This window comes from Bemisia tabaci, chromosome 9, assembly GCF_918797505.1.
Source record: "Bemisia tabaci chromosome 9, PGI_BMITA_v3".
In the NCBI taxonomy this organism is placed as follows: Eukaryota; Metazoa; Arthropoda; class Insecta; order Hemiptera; family Aleyrodidae; genus Bemisia; species Bemisia tabaci.
Window position 1 is genome coordinate 25,056,603 of NC_092801.1, and position 19,469 is coordinate 25,076,071.

Sequence of the window (19,469 nt, forward strand, 5' to 3'; positions counted from 1 at the left end):
GTCAGAAATGAAATCGACCTACGGTTAATTCAGAGTCCGACGCGGCAGGGTCCAAAGCTTACGGAAAATACATCTTACGGAACTGATTGCTTCAGAATCATTGAATCGAAGCACCAATGGATTGAGCTGATAAAATAATTCAACTGAGAGGTTGTACCTCACATCGATGAGCTCTTAATGTTTAATTAATTGGACCGCGTTAAGCATGAAAGGAACCAAGCCACATCAGCTATTGACAAAAATCGGGCAATTTAATGTTTTACATGATAACGGTTGTGCGGATTTATGTGTAAATATCAGTGCACAGCACGAAGCAAGTGCTTTAAAATTTTCAAAGGAATCTTTACAAACGCTCCCTTTTAAAAAATGAAATGGCTCAGTTAAATTTGGCAAATAGCTAATGTGGCTTGGTTCCTTTCTGCTTAACGCGGTCCAATTGTAGGTTCCTGATGACGTGTTCGGCCGCTCTAACTGAGCAATTACAGCACGTATAATGACGCAGAATATTTTCCTTCTTCTTCACCTCGAAGCACTTCAGGACAAAAAAATTGAAAAACAGTAAAATGGTTCTACAATTAAGGAAAAGTGCACATTTCACATGTATCAACGGAATTACACGTCAGCCCCGAAAGCTCAGATGTCTAGACATTTCGTAGCTCCTCTGACGTAATGGCGTACCTTCATTTCCGCATGAGCCATGGAAAGCACAGATTTATGCGGAGGATAGGGCTCACGTGATAATTAAGAAATTACAACCTTATATTACAAGACTGACGGTTTTTAGGACAGACACACAGAGGGAGGGTAAGAACTTTCAGTGTACGCTGTCACGGAGCTGTCATTGTCCTTTTTGTTCAAAATTCACATTTTTTCTTCGAAAGAGCGCATTTTAAAAGGCAAGGTTATGAGGGTGAGCGGTGTTTATGGTCGTCTACCTTGGTCAGGATTACTTGTCCAAAATGAAAGTTCTCCATCACTCTTTGATCGTTCTGGCCTCGTTTCTTCTTTGCCGCGAGGGAAAAGCCGTGAGTAGATTTATCACAACTGTAAGACACAATACCTTATAATAATTGAGGGGCTTGGTGGACAAGTCGCATAAGTACAGTTGTTACTGTTTCGAGAAATAATTGTTTTAAGTCTCGAAATTGCATGGATCCTCATGGTGGAAAGAAAGTTCTAACTGACTTTTTGATGCTTAAAAATTGAAAGGGAGCGAGTTTTAGCAGAATATGCATTAAAATTAGTTTTACTTGAAACAGTGAATACCTCAATTTTTTCAGGAACTGCACATATGCGCCTTATCCTCCAGGCCCATAAATTCTGATGCTCGGTAATTCATACGCTGGAGACAGCGACACATTGTTTCAGCAGTAATAATTTTTTAGATTTAAGCTCATGACGTATTCCTTCGTTATACTTTCTTACTTTTGTATTTTCAGTTTAAAGAAATTGTATAAAAAGCTCCTGTAGCTGTTTACATTGAATGAAATATTCAAAAAAGTAATACTTTGGTATCTGCTGCCGAGTATCATTGCCAGGGCCGGATTTACTTACTTGCCGCCCATGGGCCGCCTGTATTTTGCCGCCCCCTTCTTATTCGTTTTGAAACATCAATAAAAACCATCAAAAGAACGTGCCGGAGGGAAAGAGGCGTATAAGACGCGTTTACTCGTGTTGGTCACATTTTTTGCGAAAGCCCTGTCAACACTACTAGCAAAAGTTCACGGAACTTGGCGCGAAAGTTAGGTTCCGTAAACCTATCTCTGTATGGACAAGGCCCTCCATTTATAAGAGATGAACCAAAAAATTATTAAAGAACAAATATAAATGTGGTTTAATAATTTTAACTTCCGCCGCCGCGCTGACCACACTGTGCTTGACGCAATGCGTGAAGTATTCCTACGGTCTTCCATGCGCAATGCGTTTCGGGCCGATCGCTGCTGCACGCACTGTGTTTGACGCAATGCGTGAAGTATTAATGTAGTCCTGTAGGCGCTATGCGTTTCACGCTGACCGCAGCGACCGCACTGTCTTTGGCGCAATGCGTGAAGTATTCATGCAGTCTTGTAGGCGCTAATATGTGTTACATGCCGACCGCCGCGCCGAGGGTTTCTCCTTTTCATCTCACGTTCTCGTCATCATTGCTCTCTGCGCGCGCCGCGCCGTTCCAGGCCAAATTCCGTGTTCGGTTTCTCTCTCAGTCTTAACTCGACTAATTGAAGGTGCTGTCTATTGTATCACAGATGGACGACAAAATTAGAGATTTACTCTCAGGAAATGAGAGATTTTGTCACCTTTTCTCGTTCGTAATTTTAAGCGCTCAGCCGATAGGCACCCCTTTTGATTTCGACTTGCCTCTAGAGTACTTGTATACTAGTGCTAATTCGTTTAAATGGCGCACCAGCTCATCGATGTGTAGGCTTTTTTTTGGGGGGGGGGAGGGTCAGTTTTAAAATAAATAAAGCTGTGATAACCGTATTTTATGCTTTTAACGTATTGCGCGGGTAGTTTCGATCGTTTGTCTATAAGAAAATTCCTTAGCGGTAGAGTAATCCTTATCGAAATTGATCGTTAAGGTTGAAACAAGCTTAATAAAACTCGCCTGATGAGCTCAACGGTGGCTTGCATTTTCGGGAAACGAAAAAATGCGTTTACATAGACAATGTTGCGTTCCTTTCATTACTTTACTAATGTTGAATATTGTTCCCAAGTTCGGGTGTGTACGGCGTGTAGTATCACAAGCACCTTGCGTCAGTGTCACTCTCATTGGTTTTCGTTGTGTCCGGCGTGTAGTAGCACAAGCACCTTGCGTCAGTGTCACTCTCATTGGTTTAATTTTCATCAACGATATAGCGCAATTTTTGGACATAAAAATTAAAAACTCTGTGTTTACATCGATTTTTAAACTAATTTTATTTGCTGATGATGTGATGTTACTCATTGCTAACAAAATAAGTTCTGTATTGGAAATTGATGCATACCTACTCGTCAACCTTTTCCACCAATGGTGTGATCTTAATGGCATGGCCATAAATGAAATAAAAACCAAATTTATCCTAGTCACTAATAAAATTGACGTAACAATTGACATATTTATTGGTGGAACAAGGATCGAGGAGTCAAAAGTACTTAAATATCTGGGTGTTTGGATAGATAATGACCTGCGTTTCAGTGTACACGTTGAAAACTGCATAAGCAAAATTAGTAAAGGGATCTTTGTGCTAAGATACTTTAAAAAATTTTGCCAACACAGCTTACTTATGCAAATTTATCATTCATTTATAGTAGGAAATATGAATTATTGTTTATCTACATGGTCATTTTGCTCAGATAAACTAGTTGATAGAATTTTCAAATTGCAAAAGAAAGCAATGCGAATTATTTTCGGTATGAAGACTGAAGATTCATGCCATGAGTTGTTTAAAAAACATAAATTACTAACATTTCCAGCAATGATAATTTTAAAGAGAGCAACATACATACAAGAAAACTCCAAACAAATTACAAAATTATCAGATCAGCACAATTTTAACACAAGAAATAAAAATAAGTTCATAACACCAAGAGAAAACGAGTATGTAAAGCAATGTTTACTGTGTTACAATGCACTTCCTTTGAAGGATTTAAAAATTGATGATAACACGGAATTGCAAAAATTCTCAAAATTGATCACTGAATTCCTAGTGGAGAAAGAATTCTACGCAGTTAGAGAACTGGTGTAGACGTTTATTCAATCTAATTCACTTGAAGAATTGTCCAATTTAACTATTATGCATTTTTCTAATTTTGAATGTTAGTATTAAGTTTAATCTAAGTTGACCCGTTTGTTTGCCTTTTTGAGCATTTTTTAACGAATAAAGTGATTTCTATTTCTATTCTATTCTATTCTATTCAGCGGTATATAAAATCTGAAGATTAATTTACGTTGACACAACTCATTGCCAGTTAGTGTCTCTCTTTATCTGTGAGTTCCTCTGCGAATGTTCCATTCCTTGGTTTCCTTGGTAACCTTTCTTTGCTAACAGCTGATGTTTTATTTCCATTTCCCGGCCAAGTCGATGGATTTTATACTTCCTTCCTTCACTAAATACATAGACTAACACCTGAGCGCTTTTCTAATACGACAGTATTAGAACTTTCCCGCTTGTTTTTTTCTGAATCCGATTTTTCTTTATAGCTTCATTTAAAAAAATTGCAAAATTTGCCGCCCCCTAAATTTGCCGCCATGGGCCGCGGCCCATGTGGCTACCCCCTTAATCCGGCCCTGATCATTGCTCTTTAATCAAGAAATAAAATGCTTGTATCACAGAGAAAATTGCGCACGTTAAGCAGAGATTTATTTGATTCAAGAAATTGTATTCTTCATTTAAGAGGAATTACCCTAGATAGCGAGGTCAACCCCCTTTTTCCCCCGAGTGATCGACTAATCAATATATAGAATCGTGTCGCGGTCAGTTGAATTAGGGTTGTTGCGACTATCTTACCTAAGTATTCTGAAAGATAATTGACGACTCGCGAATAAAATGCGTGAAAAAAATATAAAATCAAGAGAGTAGGTGGACAAACCTCTGAATGAATATAATCTGTGAAAAAGTGGCTTCCAAATTCCAACTTTTGAGTATCAAAAAGTCAGTTATAACTTCCTTTCTTCCATAAGGATCCGTGTGATTTCGAAACTTCAAACACGTATTCTTTAAACATCAAAAACTGTACTTATGCGCCTCGTCCTCCAAGCCCCTCAAAGGTTTTTTTGTAACATCTTTTTTTTTGCCATAGCTTAGTTTTCTCAAAATTGATGATAGTAGTTGAAATTTTGATGAGCCGAGTTCTTTCACTCAACGGTGCTCACCCTCTTCGGGGAATAGAAAAACGCGCCTACATGGAAAACAGCGAGCGCTTCCCGAAAGCCCTGCATAGACGATCAAATTCCGAACCAATTCCGATCAAAGTAGACATGCTGATGACTGGTGGTCACCATCTACCATCAAATTTTGACGGGCCGCACTTTTTTGTTGAAAGTAAGATCAGAACGGTGTGCCACCATTCATCATTTCCTGCCACAGGAAACATTTCTGCCAAGTTTTCATTTTAAAATGAAGCAAATTAATGAGTTTAAGACTGATGACTCCCGACACTTTGATGCTACTTTGATCGGAATTGGTTCGGGAATTTGATCGTCTATCGAGGCCTTAATGTGCTGGTTACACGCTCAAATTTCCATCAATTTCCGATCAAATGGTGACTGTTGCGCACCATCTACCATCAAATTTCTGCGGCCTGCAAAAATTTGATGGTAGATGATGGAGCTGTGGGGCTCATCCTTCATCTGATTTCCACACAACCGTGCTTATTTCATGCTTATTTCAATCAACACGCTGTTTTAATTAATTTTACTCAGCAGTCTAGATAACTCTCGACCGCCATCTTGGTCATCATTTTGATCGGAATTTGACGGAAATTTGAGCGTGTAACCAGGCCATAATGCGAATGAGTTACAGCTTTCCCGCTTGTTTTCAATGTCTGTTCTCTTATTTTTTCCCGAAAATCAGATGCACTCAGGAAGCGCGTGGCACGAAGCAATCCAAGCCTACGAGACCGCGACTGAAAATTGCAAGGGAATCACGAGAGAAACGTCAACAATGATAAAATCGGTCGCCAACTTGTTATGCCGTGAGGCCTTCAAGGCACTGGACACCGCAGTTCTGAACACCTGCATCGGCTGGCAGAACCAGAACCCCAAGTGTCGCCAAGTTCCAGGTGCAACAGAGCCTTATCACCAATGCACCATTGCCTCGAGGGGAGCATTCCAACCACCTAGGACTCTCCTCGATTGCGCCTATACGACATTCCAACAGGTGATCGTTTCAATTCAAACCCGGCGAGAGTTGCTGTCTTCCAGAAGAACGAGTGTGGTACGTCAAGCCAGTGGAGCCAGTGGCTCAGGTCATCCTGGTGCCAGTGGCTCAGGTCATCCTGGTGCCAGTAGCTCAGGTCATCCTGGTGCCAGTAGCTCAGGCCATCCTGGTGCCAGTAGCTCAGGCTATCCTGGTGCCAGTAGCTCAGGTCATCCTGGTGCCAGTAGCTCAAGTCATCCTGGTGCCAGTGGCTCAGGTTTTGTTACCACTGGCTCAGGCCGTGGAAGCCCGCCTCGTGCCGAGCTAATTTCACTTCCATCGACTCCTCAATTTAATCCAGCCAATAAAGATCCCTCACTAATCGACGATCCAAACTATCGTGTGGAGGATTTCTCTGAAATTCCTCATCGCGAGAGAGCATGCATACCGCCTCCTCTATCTCAACCTCAATCTCCTCCTCGATCTCAACCTCAATCTGATCTTCGATATCCTCCTGGATTTCCTCCTCAATCTCAACCTCGATCTCAACCTCGATCTCAACCTCGATCTCCTCCTCGATCTCCTCCTCCTCATTTTGCTGCCCGTGGCAAGGGTCCTGCCAGCGCGAGCGGCTCAGGCTGTGCTAGTCCACCCCGTCCGGAGGTAATTTTCCTTCCTCCGACTCCTCCCTTTAATCCAGCTCACAAGGATCCTTCTCTGATCGAGGATCCGGACTTCGGTGTGGATGATATCTCTTGTGTTGATCCGGACTTCCGCGGAAAGGCACCATACGTTTCGCCTCGACGATCTCCTCAATCTCCTCGAGCCCGCGCAGGTTCCCCAGTCTCGCATCCTGTGTTCAGTGGAGGGGCATTCACCGGCTTCGATTTTTCACTGCCTCCAACTCCAGAGGAACCATCGGGCCCGGTGGATAGCGCACTCCTAATGGATGAAGATTTCAGCGTGGCGGATTTTGAGCCCGCAGAGAATCAACCCGACGCCCTCGCTGGTAAGTAGAGCCAGGTAGAGTACCTTTATAGACAGAGTATGGCCATTCGTATCTTTTTACTACAGGAAAACTGTCCCGCTTTTTGATTGGTCAACGAGTTTTTCGGCTCCATGATGCTCTTACGGCCGTAAATAAACAAACAAGATGGCGGCTCACCGTAAAATCGATAAGAATCTAAATTTGACAAAAATTTCAATTATACAACAGTAACAATTTAAACTAGCATATCTACGCATAACACACGAAAACATTGTTAAATCGCCTTTCACCTTTATCACAGGAGGATGGAAGATGTGCATAACCTCAATCTTTTTTTTTTTTTTTTTTTTTTTTTTTTTTTTTTTTTTTTTTTTATTGAGAGTTTAGTGGCTTCTATTCCTTTAAGAATCTACAGCCATCTATGGGCACTATTTATTGTCCGAAGACATCAGGGAGTTTGGTAGACATCCATGCTCGGGCTTACAAATTTTCAGGGATTAAGGCCGAGCGAATTCTGCTTACAGATCCACTCGTCAGTTCCATGAAAATATGTCGCCACCACCGGGATTCGAACCCGGGACCTATTGACCTAGAGTCAGACGCGCTAACCACTAGGCCAACCTGGCCGGCAACCTCAATCTTGCTTGCTGATAACAGCCATCTTGTTTGTTTACTTACGGCCGCAAGAACATCGTGTCAGCCTATTTTCACGCGACCAATGAAAAACCGGAACAGAAATGGCCATACTCTGTCTATAAGGGTACTCTAGAGCCAGGTGTTTCACTGCCTTGCAAGGAAATGGGGGGGGGGATGCCTTGGTTCTATGGGCGGAAAAGTGCAAAGCTTCAAAAACTTCAAACGCGATTTTCTCACAATGTGAAGATTCGACATCCGCTATTGTTACAGATAAGTCCTCATATGCTTAACAGGGCTCACGTCATAGCTCTCTTTGATAGAAATACGTCCAGTTCTTAGTAATACTGTGGTTTTTTTTTTTATTTAGACTTCGCTGCCTGCAAAGCGGCCGCCAGAGGCCCGCGGCCTTTGAGGGAGTGCAACGCCTTGGAGGTTGGCCGCGTAGTAGCCAGGGGTCCGCCCCCCTAGTACACCCCTAAATTCACAATCTGCGTAAGAAATATGTGTATTCATAAGCCTCCCGCTTCCATAACGATACTACGACAGGGGTGCACATTTCGTATGAGGAGTCGTTCCATCCAGCCTGTAAGCACTAGGCGGGCACTGCGCAATATTCAAAATGGCCGACGCCAACCCGCCAAAACACACGCGACGATACGGGATTTTATCAGCCGACAGCGTGTGTATATTTGGACCGCGTTAGACAGAAAGGAACCAAGCCACATCAGCTATTGCCAAATTTAACCGGGCAATTTTTTATTTTACATGAAAACGGTTTTTCGAATTTTTGTGCAAATTTCAGTAAATTTTCTCCATAGTGTGAAGCAAATTCCTTAAAATTTTCATAGAAATCCGTTCAAACGTTCTCTCGTAAAAAATTAAATTGCCTTGTTAAATTTGGCAACAGCTGATGTGGCTTGGTTCCTTTCTGTTCGACGCGGTCAATTTATTCATTGCATTGATAAGCAGGACCGGATAAAGGGGATGGCCACATGGGCGGCAAATTTTGCATTTTTCTTAAAATATAGCTATAAAGAAAAATCGGATTCAAAGGAAAAATTACAAACGAAAAAAGGTGGCAAAATCTCTCATTTCCCGAGAGGATGTCTGTAATTTTGTCGTCTTCCTGTGATACAATATACAGCAGTGCAGCACCTTTAATTAGTCGAGTTAAGACTAAGAAAGAAACCGAACACGGAATTTGGCGTGGAACGGCGCGACGCAGAGAGGAATGATGACGAGAACTTGAGATGAACATGAGAAACCCACGGCGCGGCGCGGCGGTCGGCATGTAACACATATTAGCGCCTACAAGACTGCATGAATACTTCACGCATTGCGTCAAAGATAGTGCGGTCGCTGCGGTCAGCAGCGGACGGGGTGAAACGCATGGCGCCTACAAGACTGCATGAATACTTCACGCATTGCGCCAAACACGGTGCAATCAGCGCGGCCCGGCGGCGGAAGTTAAAATTATTAAAGCACATTTGTGTTTGTGATTTCATAATATTTTCGTTCATTTCTTGTTAATCGAAGGCCTTGTCCACACAGAGATAGGTTTACGGAACTCAACTTTCGCGCCAAGTTACGTGAATTTTGGCTAGTAGTGTTGACAGGGCTTTCGCAAAAAATGTGTCCAACATGAGTAAACGCGTCGTAACGCGAGTAACTTCGGTTCTCACATCTGAAGTACTTCAGATGTAAGAACTGAAGTTTCAGATGTAAGAACTGAAGTTTCAGATGTGTGATCCGAACCTCGACAGCTAGACCTTAAGGGTTCAGATGCTCAATCTGAAAACTTCAGAGATCCATATGACCTAAACTTCGGGTACCACGGTACCACGCACGAGATTTTTTTCTCCGTTTAATACAAAGTTTTATATGTAGAACCACCTTAAGCGAGTATCCTATTGATTGTTCTTCATTTTTGTTTTCAATTTTCTTTCTCTTTTCTTTCCTCCTTAAAGCTCCACCGCCTTCAACATCACCACCAAGGAGCCCCAAGCTTTATACATGTGATCTTTGCGGACGGATATACCCGGGAATGACGTCGTTAGTCCACCACAGACGGTCTCATCGGCAGAAGCTCAAATGTCCTCATTGCACCAGAACCTTCTCATTGCGTGGGAACTTGGACAAGCATGTGAGGCACTGTCACTCTGATCAGCCAAATCCGTAGGGGGCTGAAGCTTATCGACTGGACGTATTTCTGCTAAACGAAACTATAGACGTGTAGGGAAGATGAGGTGTGTTCTAAAAAGCCAAGGTATTAACACAAGTGTATGGACATCGGACAAGTTGAAATTCTGGCCCCTGATTGGCTCTCCAGAAGCCTCTTAACGACCGCTATTTGTATATCTTTATTGTTGTGATTGGTCGGTGATGTATTGGTTATGTTTGTCCAATTTTGTAATATTTCGTTATTCATTTTTTGGAGTTCATTAAATTGTTCCTGATGACCTTATAGCCCATCATTGTTGATGCTTGATAGTTTTTTGATGTTTAAATTTTCATACAATTAGAAAGACTTTTGCTGTTTTAGCTATTTCAGTGATTTCATCTAAAAAAGATTAGACGGATTTTGAAGGAAACTCGATTTCGAAAATTTGACACTTACTGATCCTTTTACTATCACGACAAAATGCCTGCCTAAACCGGTCATACGAAGTTCATCTAGTAGATGGCAGCACTCATATGGAACAATTTCAAATTATAGTGGTTGCCATATCAGCATAATTTGATGCAAAAATCGTGGCTAATGAAGAGGACTTTTTATTTATTAATTCTACTCTATTAATAACAGGCAAAGATACTACAGTGAAATAAATGAATAACAAACATTGATAAGCTTTGTATATGTAGTCAGAAGTGTTGAATAGTTTATTTGTGAAAAAACTGAATTCGTCAGATTTTGTAGGTCAGTTTAAAATAAATAATAATTTATTTTTAGGTATTATGGTTGCGGTTGAATTGTTTCTTAATGACCGTATTGAATGGGTTGGATTCCGTCGGTTGGTTGATATCAGACTCCGATTGGAGAGCCTTTTAACAATTGAGTTTTTTGCATCAATTGATCATAATAACTTCTCACCACCGAGGTCTGGAACCAAACAAGCACTGAAATGGGGGAAAATTAAAATTAGTCACCGGAAAAAGGTTGCTGATCGAACAAAAAATCGTGATCAATCGTGATAAAATTTCGATTTTATCCGAACGCGATTTTATAGAGATAAAATTGAGGCAAAGTCGAGGATAATCACTCAGATGTTGATGATCCTAACGATTTTATTGCAAAACAATAGCAATTGAATTTCAAAATATCGTAATTTTTCTTTGCGATATATCGATTGATCTATCATTTAAACCTATGGAAAAGGATCGATAAACAGGGTGTTCGCAGCGAACACCTTAATAATCGATTGTTTACCATAGTTTTAAATGGCATAACAATCGATACATCACAATTCACGCCACGCCACTGGTGTACATTTCATCAAAGGAATTTGATCATCGACCGAAACAAATATTTTTGTTGAGTGTGGACCCTCTTCCGTCATAGATGCTGGAATCACAAAAATCTGGGCTGGGGTTGATATCGGATTTTAACGGTACCCGTCATTTTGTATGTTACCACCTAAGTGCATTAGGACAAACAGATCTTTTACTTGGGATTTCTAAAGCGGGAAAAAATCTTCAGAATTATATACGATCAATTATATTACATTATCCGAGGAGGAACTAAAATATCTGTCTTAACCATAAAAACACCCCTCCATACAGGAAAACGAACGGCGCAAAAGTTTTTTTTTTTTTTTTCTGAAATGAGCCCGAAATTGAGAAACCTGATTGCAAAGTAGGGTCCAACGATAAGTTCTTTTTCAACTTCATTGGAGATTCACTTTAGAAAATTTAGCTATATGTTGAAAAAAAAAATGTTTTGGAGCGAGCGCAAACAATCTTGACATATTGAGGAGCTATAATCTACAAGTTAAATAGGTTTATTATTTTGGCACGTATTAACACGCCTTTGCGATTATTTTGACTCCCTACTCGATACAATGTATCGACTGTCTGAGTTGTTTGTTGTTTGACCTCCATGATTACGGAGGGGCAGAACTCAATTCCTCTCGACCATTTTCTGCGGTTGGAAGAAATATACCTAAAAGAAACACACACTCATATGTTGTGCAATTATAATGAACCGTACGTAAAAAAAAATTTGAATATGTACTTACTGAAAACCATCACGTGAGAGATAGTAGTTTCCCTGATGAAAGAACTGTGTTGATGTGACCTATCGCGTGCGACATCATTCAGTGGGGCATCGTACATAAACATTGCAACGTTCACCCAAAAAATCATACTGCAAATCAGTAGGATCATTTTCACGGTATTCAAGATAATATAAAGCCTCAACAATCCAGTTTTATTCTGAAAAGGGGGAAAATGCATGAAAATACGTTGTTCACAGATTTATAAATGAACAAAATGAGAAAATAGTGAAACATATATGCGAAAATATATTTACTTATCATCATTCTGCTGTGCAATACTGCCGTGCTAAGGAAAAACGCCGTATGAACATTCGAGAGTTGCCAAATTTCCTCCAATAAAATTTTTATTTTTGAGGAAAATTATGAATATTTTTCTTGATATTTTCAAATAATTTAGATCTAATTACAAAGAAAATTCTGTAAAAAATTGATCGGAAAATATTCACGAGTATTCCTGGAAATTTGTACTTAATAAAAGGAAATTTGGCAACTGACGAATGCTCATATTGCGTTTTTTCTTGGCACGGCAGAATCGGCGATAAGATTCAAGCTTCAGATTTCAGCTATCTTTAATTTTCAAGGAAAAATTTGGAATACAAGAAAAGTCTTCCATTATGACAAGTGTCGAATATACTTTAGTTCTTAATTAGACCCAAGAGGACACAAATTTTCTGTGAGCGGAGAATGTGAATTTACGTAGACAGAAACATCATTTTCTGATTTGGGAATTGACTTTGGAATGTCTTGATACGTTCATCGTATGTTACATAAAAGTCGATAAGTTGTGTTGTGTGTTGATAAATTGTCGAGTGTTGTGGTTCTTATTTTCACACCCTGTCTAGTGGTCTACTATTCAACTATAATTACCGCATATGCTCCTATAAGTAGTGGCCCGCCACTGGTTAGCAATTCGATCAATGACGATATCATAAATATACCTGTCAACAATAATATCAAAAGTAAAAATACAAAACTTGAGAAAAAAATTAAAAATTAATTTAAATCTTAAAATTTCAGTTGTGTTTCATAAAAGTTTCAAGTATTTATTACTTGCAGACACATGTGTGGACAATGGTCAGATCCCAGTTATAGTTGAACTAAATTTTGGTGGCTATAAGCTATAGTATGGCCTAACTGGGATTGACTTGGCGACCCATTGTTTAATTTTAAGTTAAAATGTGGAAAAATACGTTTTGACTTGTCTCGAGGGTCTACTTACTAGTGTTCTTCACCCCCGAAACTTTAGGCAACGATTGAGTACAGTACATTCTTTTCGTCGTCACCATGTATGCTGAGGTATATAACCGTTTTGATTTTCAGACGTTGTCATGTTTCCTCCGATAAAATACACACGTTTTTTGGAAACTTTGAGAATTTTCTTTCCTTAATCTCATCGAAATTTATTTTCTGAGACAGAATGCAACTGCAAAAAACCGGGGAAGTGAGAGGAAATATTTTAAACTACCCTCAAAGATACATTTTTCATACGGAGTTAGGGAGCATTCGATTCCCTCAAAGGTGTTCCTCCTTAGCATGGCGGTGAAGGCGTTGATATGAGCCTAGCGGGAGGTATGCCCCTTGGCCACCACGCGGCCCAACCCCCAGAAAACACTTCGCGCTCTCCAAAATCCGCTTTTTGGACCTCGGACCATAATACAAGGCGCGACAACAACGGCCCTTGGGACTAACGCATGTCGATAGCTACAAAAATCATGAAAACCGGCCCTGTAGAATTTTAGAACAAACAGCGACATAAAATGAACACTTGCATTGTTTAAAGGGGAAAATAAATAAACTTAATTACGTAATATATGCATAAAGAACCTACACTGATAAAAATATTTGTGTTCTTGTGTTACGTTTGATTAATATGGGAAGTAAAACACAAACCAACACAAATTTGCTGTTAATTTTGGTACAGTTTTCAGTGAATTTAGCGCAGAAAACAATGGCGAGACTGAGAAAATGCATTTCTCCGATTGCAGCGTTGGTATATTCACCACTCGTTTTTCATTAAGTTTCCTCGCAAGATAACGAGATGACATTTTCTCTTGAAATTTTCAACCAAACGGTAGGGTTATTTTGTGTTTTACATCCGGCATTATAACCATACTTTCGTGTTGAAATTTCTTTCTGTGTAGGTCATATTTCCAAAATCTCTATAGAGCGAGCCCGTCTAATAATGAACATTTAGGGACTCCGAGAGCTTATAATACACTGGAAAAAAAAACACATTGGATCTAGAGTCCAGACTCTTAAAAACATCGACAAAAAAAAAACATTATTGATTCAGTCAGATTTAAGCTTAAATCAAGAACCAAGCCTCTTAATTTGAGCGGATTTCCTATTGATTTAAGCTTGAATCTGATTGAATCAAGAGTCCTTTTTGTTGTCGATGTTTTCAAGAGTCTGGATTCTAGATCCAATAACTTTTTTATCCAGTGTAGTAGTGATGGAGAAATACCTCTTCCCCACCCTCACCAATACATGTTTTAGAGCGAATTGCACCACTGAGGTCTTCACGCTCATGCCAGTCACTGTATTTCGCTTGAGGTGGAATTATGATGGATGTATAAAAAATCACTGACCATTTTCATTTATGAGATTCCGTTCACAGCATGTAAATTTGGCCCCAGGATATGCCTCTAAGACGTAATGCAGAGCAAAAAACTGAAAATAGAAAATTAAATTTTATATTGAAAAGTTACTGGAATGAAATCTTTTTTTTAAACTCAGGATTGTTGCATTCCGTGAAAATTCCAAAATCATGGAATAGGAATGCTCTTTTTAAGTACGAGCAGAGGTTTAAAAGATGAATCAAATTACAGATCTTTAGAGGAGAGATATTCAATTCTATAGCATGCGAAGAAAAATAACTGATCGTGTGATTGAATAATCAAACAAACGATATGCATTCACTATTGAAAGAAGAGATGTGATAAATTCACACTAATTCTCAAAGTCAACGTTATGCTAATCAACAAAATTACCAGGACTGTTATTAATTGTGTGATATCCGTATCTTTGTGCTTTGATAAATAAACTGATTCAAGGGCTTAGCACTTGACCCCTCATCAAATGTTTGAAGCTACGCGTGCATATGTTTTTATCAAAGGAATAAACTGTCAAATATTTGCAACGCTGCGTTGCAATCAAGCCCTTCTGATGGCTGATTGCACTGCCGCTGCCCCTTCCCCATCAATTGGACCGTGTTAAGTATAGGAATGAACCAAGCCACATCAGCTATTTTCAAATTTAATTGGGCAGTTTAACTTTTTACATGAGAACGGTAGTGCAGATTTTTGTGCAAACAGTGAATTTTCTGCGTAGCACAAAGCAAGTGCTTTAAACTTTTTAAAAGGTGTCCCCACAAACGTTCCCTTGTAAAAAATTGGATTTGCCCCTTTAAATTTGGAAATAGGGTTGCTTGGTCCTTTACTGCTGAACGCGATCCAATTATAGCCATGCTCAAAGTCATGCGGCGAATCACAGTAAAGACATATATCATGGAAAAAATGTACATATTTCTGTCAAACGGACCTAAGTGCCATAGGGTGAGGAAGGTAAAGGGGGGCTTGGATTGGCGGCGGAACCGGGCGTCGGGATCATTCCGTCCTATGCTCTCAACGCTTTTCCATGGCGCTTAGTTCCGTTTGACAGAACGCGCTATCCGGCATTCTAAATTCCTCAAAAGGAACTCAAATTGGCACTTAGTTCCATTTGATAGAAATACGTCCAAATATGAATGACACCACGTAATTTGGAGATACTCACCGAGGAAATACATCCGAATAGGAAGGAACCTGTTCTCAAGGAGAGACAGAAGCAAGAGTCCAATTTCAGAAGGTATGGGATTTTCACTCTCAGGACCATCTTGGAAAGATATGAACCTTACCTACGCGATCCTGTGGTTGAAACATAAACATTAATTTCGGACATTGCTGGATTACATTGTAATAGACCCTGATTTGGATGGTATCGAATCTCGGATTCCGGGCTTGTCTATATGGGGGCGTAGCGTAGCTCTAAACTGGAAATGACCATCAACTTCCAAAATACGGGGAATGCTAATATCTGCGATAATTGAAAGAAAAGGACGGGGGTCAGTCGAGCCTAACGTAATTTTTAAAGAGGGGGGGGGGGGGGGTAAAGTATGTCTTACGGTGCCTTACGAGGGGGGAGAGTCTAAAAATGGGAAAACGTGCCTTACGTCATTTATGGATGGCCCCTATGCAGAAAGGTGATGCAGAAAAGTTTAAAAATGTGCTCTGCGGGACCTTTTGTTTTCTGTTTTTTTTTTTTTTTTTTTTTTTTTTTTTTTTTTTTTTTTTCAAAAGTTTAACTATTAAAGTCCGAGAGTGAAAAAGTTGCTGTCTTTTAGTCTTCACGTCGCCTGGGGTTACTTTTTGTCACTGTTATCTTCTGTTTTGAAATGATCAGGGCAAATTCTCGGAAAATGTCGAGAGAAGCTGTTGTTTGGCTTCAAAAATAAAATAAATAAACCAAAACGGAACATACATGACGGTGTGCAACATTAAAATCGGGGGAAAAGCGGGGTTTTCGCGCGCAGTTATTCAATACTTGACTCCAATCATGGAAAGCGCTCTTGATACAACTATTTCACCACGGGGGATGTCCATATTGCCGCTAGCTAGATTGAAGGCGTTCTGTGCTGTCATGATGGCTCGGCCACACTGCGCTTGCAAACGCGGCGTTGACAGCGGCGCAAAACTAGAACATCGCTTCGACATTCTCAGCCTGCTTTCAATTTCTATCATAGTTTAACGCAACATATGAGTCATACTTGCAAAATTTCGGATCATCGCAAACACTTTTTTTTTTAATTTCAAAAAATTAAATCTAATAAGGAAACCGATAGTTATAAATCCCGTAGTTTTCGGGACATTGATATTGAATTCTCGCAATTTGTCACTTATAACAAGCAGAAACGAAGCGAGAAACTATTCGAACTCCGGAGTAGGTATGTACTATCACGCGAAATTGAAGGAATATCATAAGTTTTCGCCCATCTTAAGTAACAGATATTTATGAGTTTTATGCGCTCATCTATGTAGTCTTAATTGAGTCGGAAATTCGCGTGTATGCCACGATATTGATGTGAATAACGCGAAATAGAGAATTTGCAGGTGTCTGAAATTTGATGATCTTCGTGTTTAAGTTGAAATCACTGAGTGAACTGAACACGAGGATACCCTTGGTTCATGAATTGAACAATTATTGGAGAAGCTATGACAAAATTATCTAATCTGCTAAAATACATGCATTAAAATGGGGAATGCCGCCAGATGACGTCACTAGGCGGTACATTTTCTCAATTTTAAATTTATTTGTATGTATTTTCCCATATCAGAAAAAAATTATAAAAAAATACCATGTAATCAGCTCTTTAAGCACTTTCATATGAAGCAATAAAAAATGTCATGCAAATTCTCCATTATAATGATCTTAGGATGCGCTGGGAACACGGCGTATTTGCCATGATATCGTGGTGATAATCGCGTAATTTCTATTTTTTTCTTTTTTTTTTACAAAACCCCTGGAAAAATCACGCATTTTTCGCGAAGATGCAGTTGGAAAAATCCCGCTTTTTCCGCGATGTAGACGAAAAACCCGTCATTGCTAAGAATTGAATGAAACCTCTGGTTAAATTCCGTAATTTTCGCGGCTCCAACTCACTAGCAAACTTTGAACTGACGCAAAAATAATAAATCTCTGTGAGCATTACAAACTTTTGATTGGATATTGTCGATTATTATAATCATCATTTGATCTCACTGCAGAACGGACCAAGATAGCAGCTTTAATCAGTACATTACTAATGTCTGCATTTTTATCAAACCAGTGCGTCTCCTCAATTTTGAAAAAAGTAAATAAAAATTAAGAAATAAAATTTGTAGCTGATCCTAATCACATGCAGTGATTGCTAATGGGTGGGGCTCTGCTAGTAAGTATGATAGGGAAAAATGGCTCAGCCTTAACTTAGCCCAATCTCCCCCTCTTTTAATCCACATTAATATTTTTATGGTGAAATTGCAGAAATGCTTATTTTGGTTTGCGGCGTTGCAGACTTCCTGTCATAATTTATTTTCTACATGAAAAACTAGAGCACCTGTATAGCGAGAGTATAGACAGATGTGAAACTCCGAAAATTCATCAGGCCTTCACCGATGTCTCCGCGAATAAAGTTAGGGCCCAGAAATGCAGCCAACCTATGAATCTCAATTATCCAGAGCGCTTTACTAATACAATTGTTACGAACCATCGTCTATAAAGCACGTATTTGACTTACTTGTTGCATAAATGTACTCATTTTTGTGGAAGAACGCTCATTTATGTACATTCTTAGCCATCTTGGTTAGAATTGGAATGTGCAGACTGGCAGTGAAATTTTGTGCGTTAGAAGTTGGTTAGAAGGGTGGCTGCACTTTTGGGCCGTAAGCCCTCCATGAACCGATCTGTCGGTACTCTCCCTATACAGGTACTCTATGGAAAACTATCGAACGCATTGGTGGATCTAGCAAATTGGCAGCACTGTTTTTCTACATTTAAACATGTGGAAATTTATCGATTTTTGGAGGGGCCAGGTGCCCCGACAAGAATCGATTATTTAACATAGGTTTAAATGGAAGGAATCCGTTGTTACCAAATTCTTAGATCCGCCCCTCATTGAAGGCCATTTTTTTAAAATTTCAGTGATTTTTCTTCTCATTTTAAGAGAAATTCTGTGAGAACTCCAGGCCATGCTGGTTCGGTCTTTTTTTAAAAGTAAAGTAGTAGCCAAGATTTCGAAACACCGCAACCCAGATGCGCATTTTTGCAGTTTCACTGTCGGTTTCGAAGCTATCACAGGGATATATTGCGTGCGGTCTTTCAAAATCTCCGCTCCTATTTTAATATTTTTAAAGAACAACGACTCAACATAATTGCTTGGAATTTTCACTTCACACAGAGAAGAAAATTCACTAAAAGTCCCAAGAGTTGACGTTAAGTAGTTTTAAATTTAAAAAAATTTGCACAGCATGAAATCTACAACGTTGCAACCCGAGATACGTAGTTTGTAAATTTCACCATCGATATGAATTTTTTCAATTGAAATCTATCCTAAAGTAGGGTTGATGGAAAATCAGAACACTGCCACTCATTTTTTGCTTTCAATATTCGAGTTAAATTCATGGCCCGTCATAAGTGCCAATGCAATCATTTCACATTAAATTATTTAAACAATAAAAAATCGGTTACCAAGTTTTTTAAATGCTACTACCGATAAACTATGATCCTCCTCTCTGTCATTTCTTTCTCTCATCTTCCATCAACGGTTAGGTAGCCACAATCAATGTAAGGCAAGACACTCCTAAATATATTTGTGTATTTGTCTTAAATATATTTGTGTTTAGTTTAATTTCATACTTACACACCTTGTGGCTTCGCAGTTTCGCTCACTATGCTCCGGAAAAGCACAGAAGTTTTATGATGCTAAAAACACTCAGACCGTCCTAAAACGCACAGCAATGAACCCTATAGCGCTTGCTCCTTCACTTAGAACATAATCATTTAATCGGAAAAATATTAGAATCGGAGTGCGAACCAACTGGTATGCCGGATGTTTGTTATCTCAAACATGTGCTCACTATTTTTAAACACATAATGAGAAAAAAAACCGCGCCTCTGTTGTGCATTATCGATAACTAAAAAATAAATAACGATACCGTTTTGCAG

At 39.6% G+C, this 19,469-nt stretch overlaps 2 protein-coding genes across 3 annotated transcripts; one reads left to right on the top strand and one right to left on the bottom strand.

Moving 5' to 3' along the window:
• The first annotated feature begins 4,564 nt into the window (after positions 1 to 4,564).
• LOC109037651 (uncharacterized) lies at positions 4,565 to 10,215 on the top strand. Its single transcript, XM_072304340.1, has 2 exons — positions 4,565 to 6,843; positions 9,426 to 10,215. Exons 1-2 carry the CDS (start codon positions 5,517 to 5,519, stop codon positions 9,635 to 9,637), a joined length of 1,539 nt encoding a protein of 512 aa, XP_072160441.1. The 5' UTR covers positions 4,565 to 5,516; the 3' UTR covers positions 9,638 to 10,215.
• An 89-nt stretch (positions 10,216 to 10,304) lies between these two features.
• Positions 10,305 to 19,469, bottom strand: LOC109037645 (uncharacterized). Of its 2 annotated transcripts, none has more exons than XM_072304341.1 (6): positions 19,165 to 19,469; positions 15,507 to 15,637; positions 14,321 to 14,402; positions 12,600 to 12,670; positions 11,694 to 11,889; positions 10,305 to 10,575 (listed from the first exon to the last, which is right to left on the bottom strand). In XM_072304341.1, exons 2-6 carry the CDS (start codon positions 15,603 to 15,605, stop codon positions 10,481 to 10,483), a joined length of 543 nt encoding a protein of 180 aa, XP_072160442.1. In that variant the 5' UTR covers positions 15,606 to 15,637; positions 19,165 to 19,469; the 3' UTR covers positions 10,305 to 10,480. The 2 variants fall into 2 exon arrangements, with proteins under 2 accessions (XP_072160442.1, XP_018907957.2); XM_019052412.2 differs by having other exon boundaries at positions 19,169 to 19,466.

Excerpts from the sequence above, each read along its gene's own strand:
- LOC109037645 (XM_072304341.1), bottom strand. The coding sequence starts at position 15,605 with ATGGTCCTGAGAGTGAAAATCCCATACCTTCTGAAATTGGACTCTTGC. Across the intron at positions 12,671-14,320 it reads GAATCTCATAAATGAAAATG|GTATATTTATGATATCGTCA; the intron begins GTCAGTGATTTT and ends TATTGTTGACAG. Across the intron at positions 10,576-11,693 it reads CTCTCACGTGATGGTTTTCA|TGCTTGTTTGGTTCCAGACC; the intron begins GTAAGTACATAT and ends CCCCCATTTCAG.
- LOC109037651 (XM_072304340.1), top strand. The coding sequence starts at position 5,517 with ATGTCTGTTCTCTTATTTTTTCCCGAAAATCAGATGCACTCAGGAAGC. Across the intron at positions 6,844-9,425 it reads TCAACCCGACGCCCTCGCTG|CTCCACCGCCTTCAACATCA; the intron begins GTAAGTAGAGCC and ends TCCTCCTTAAAG.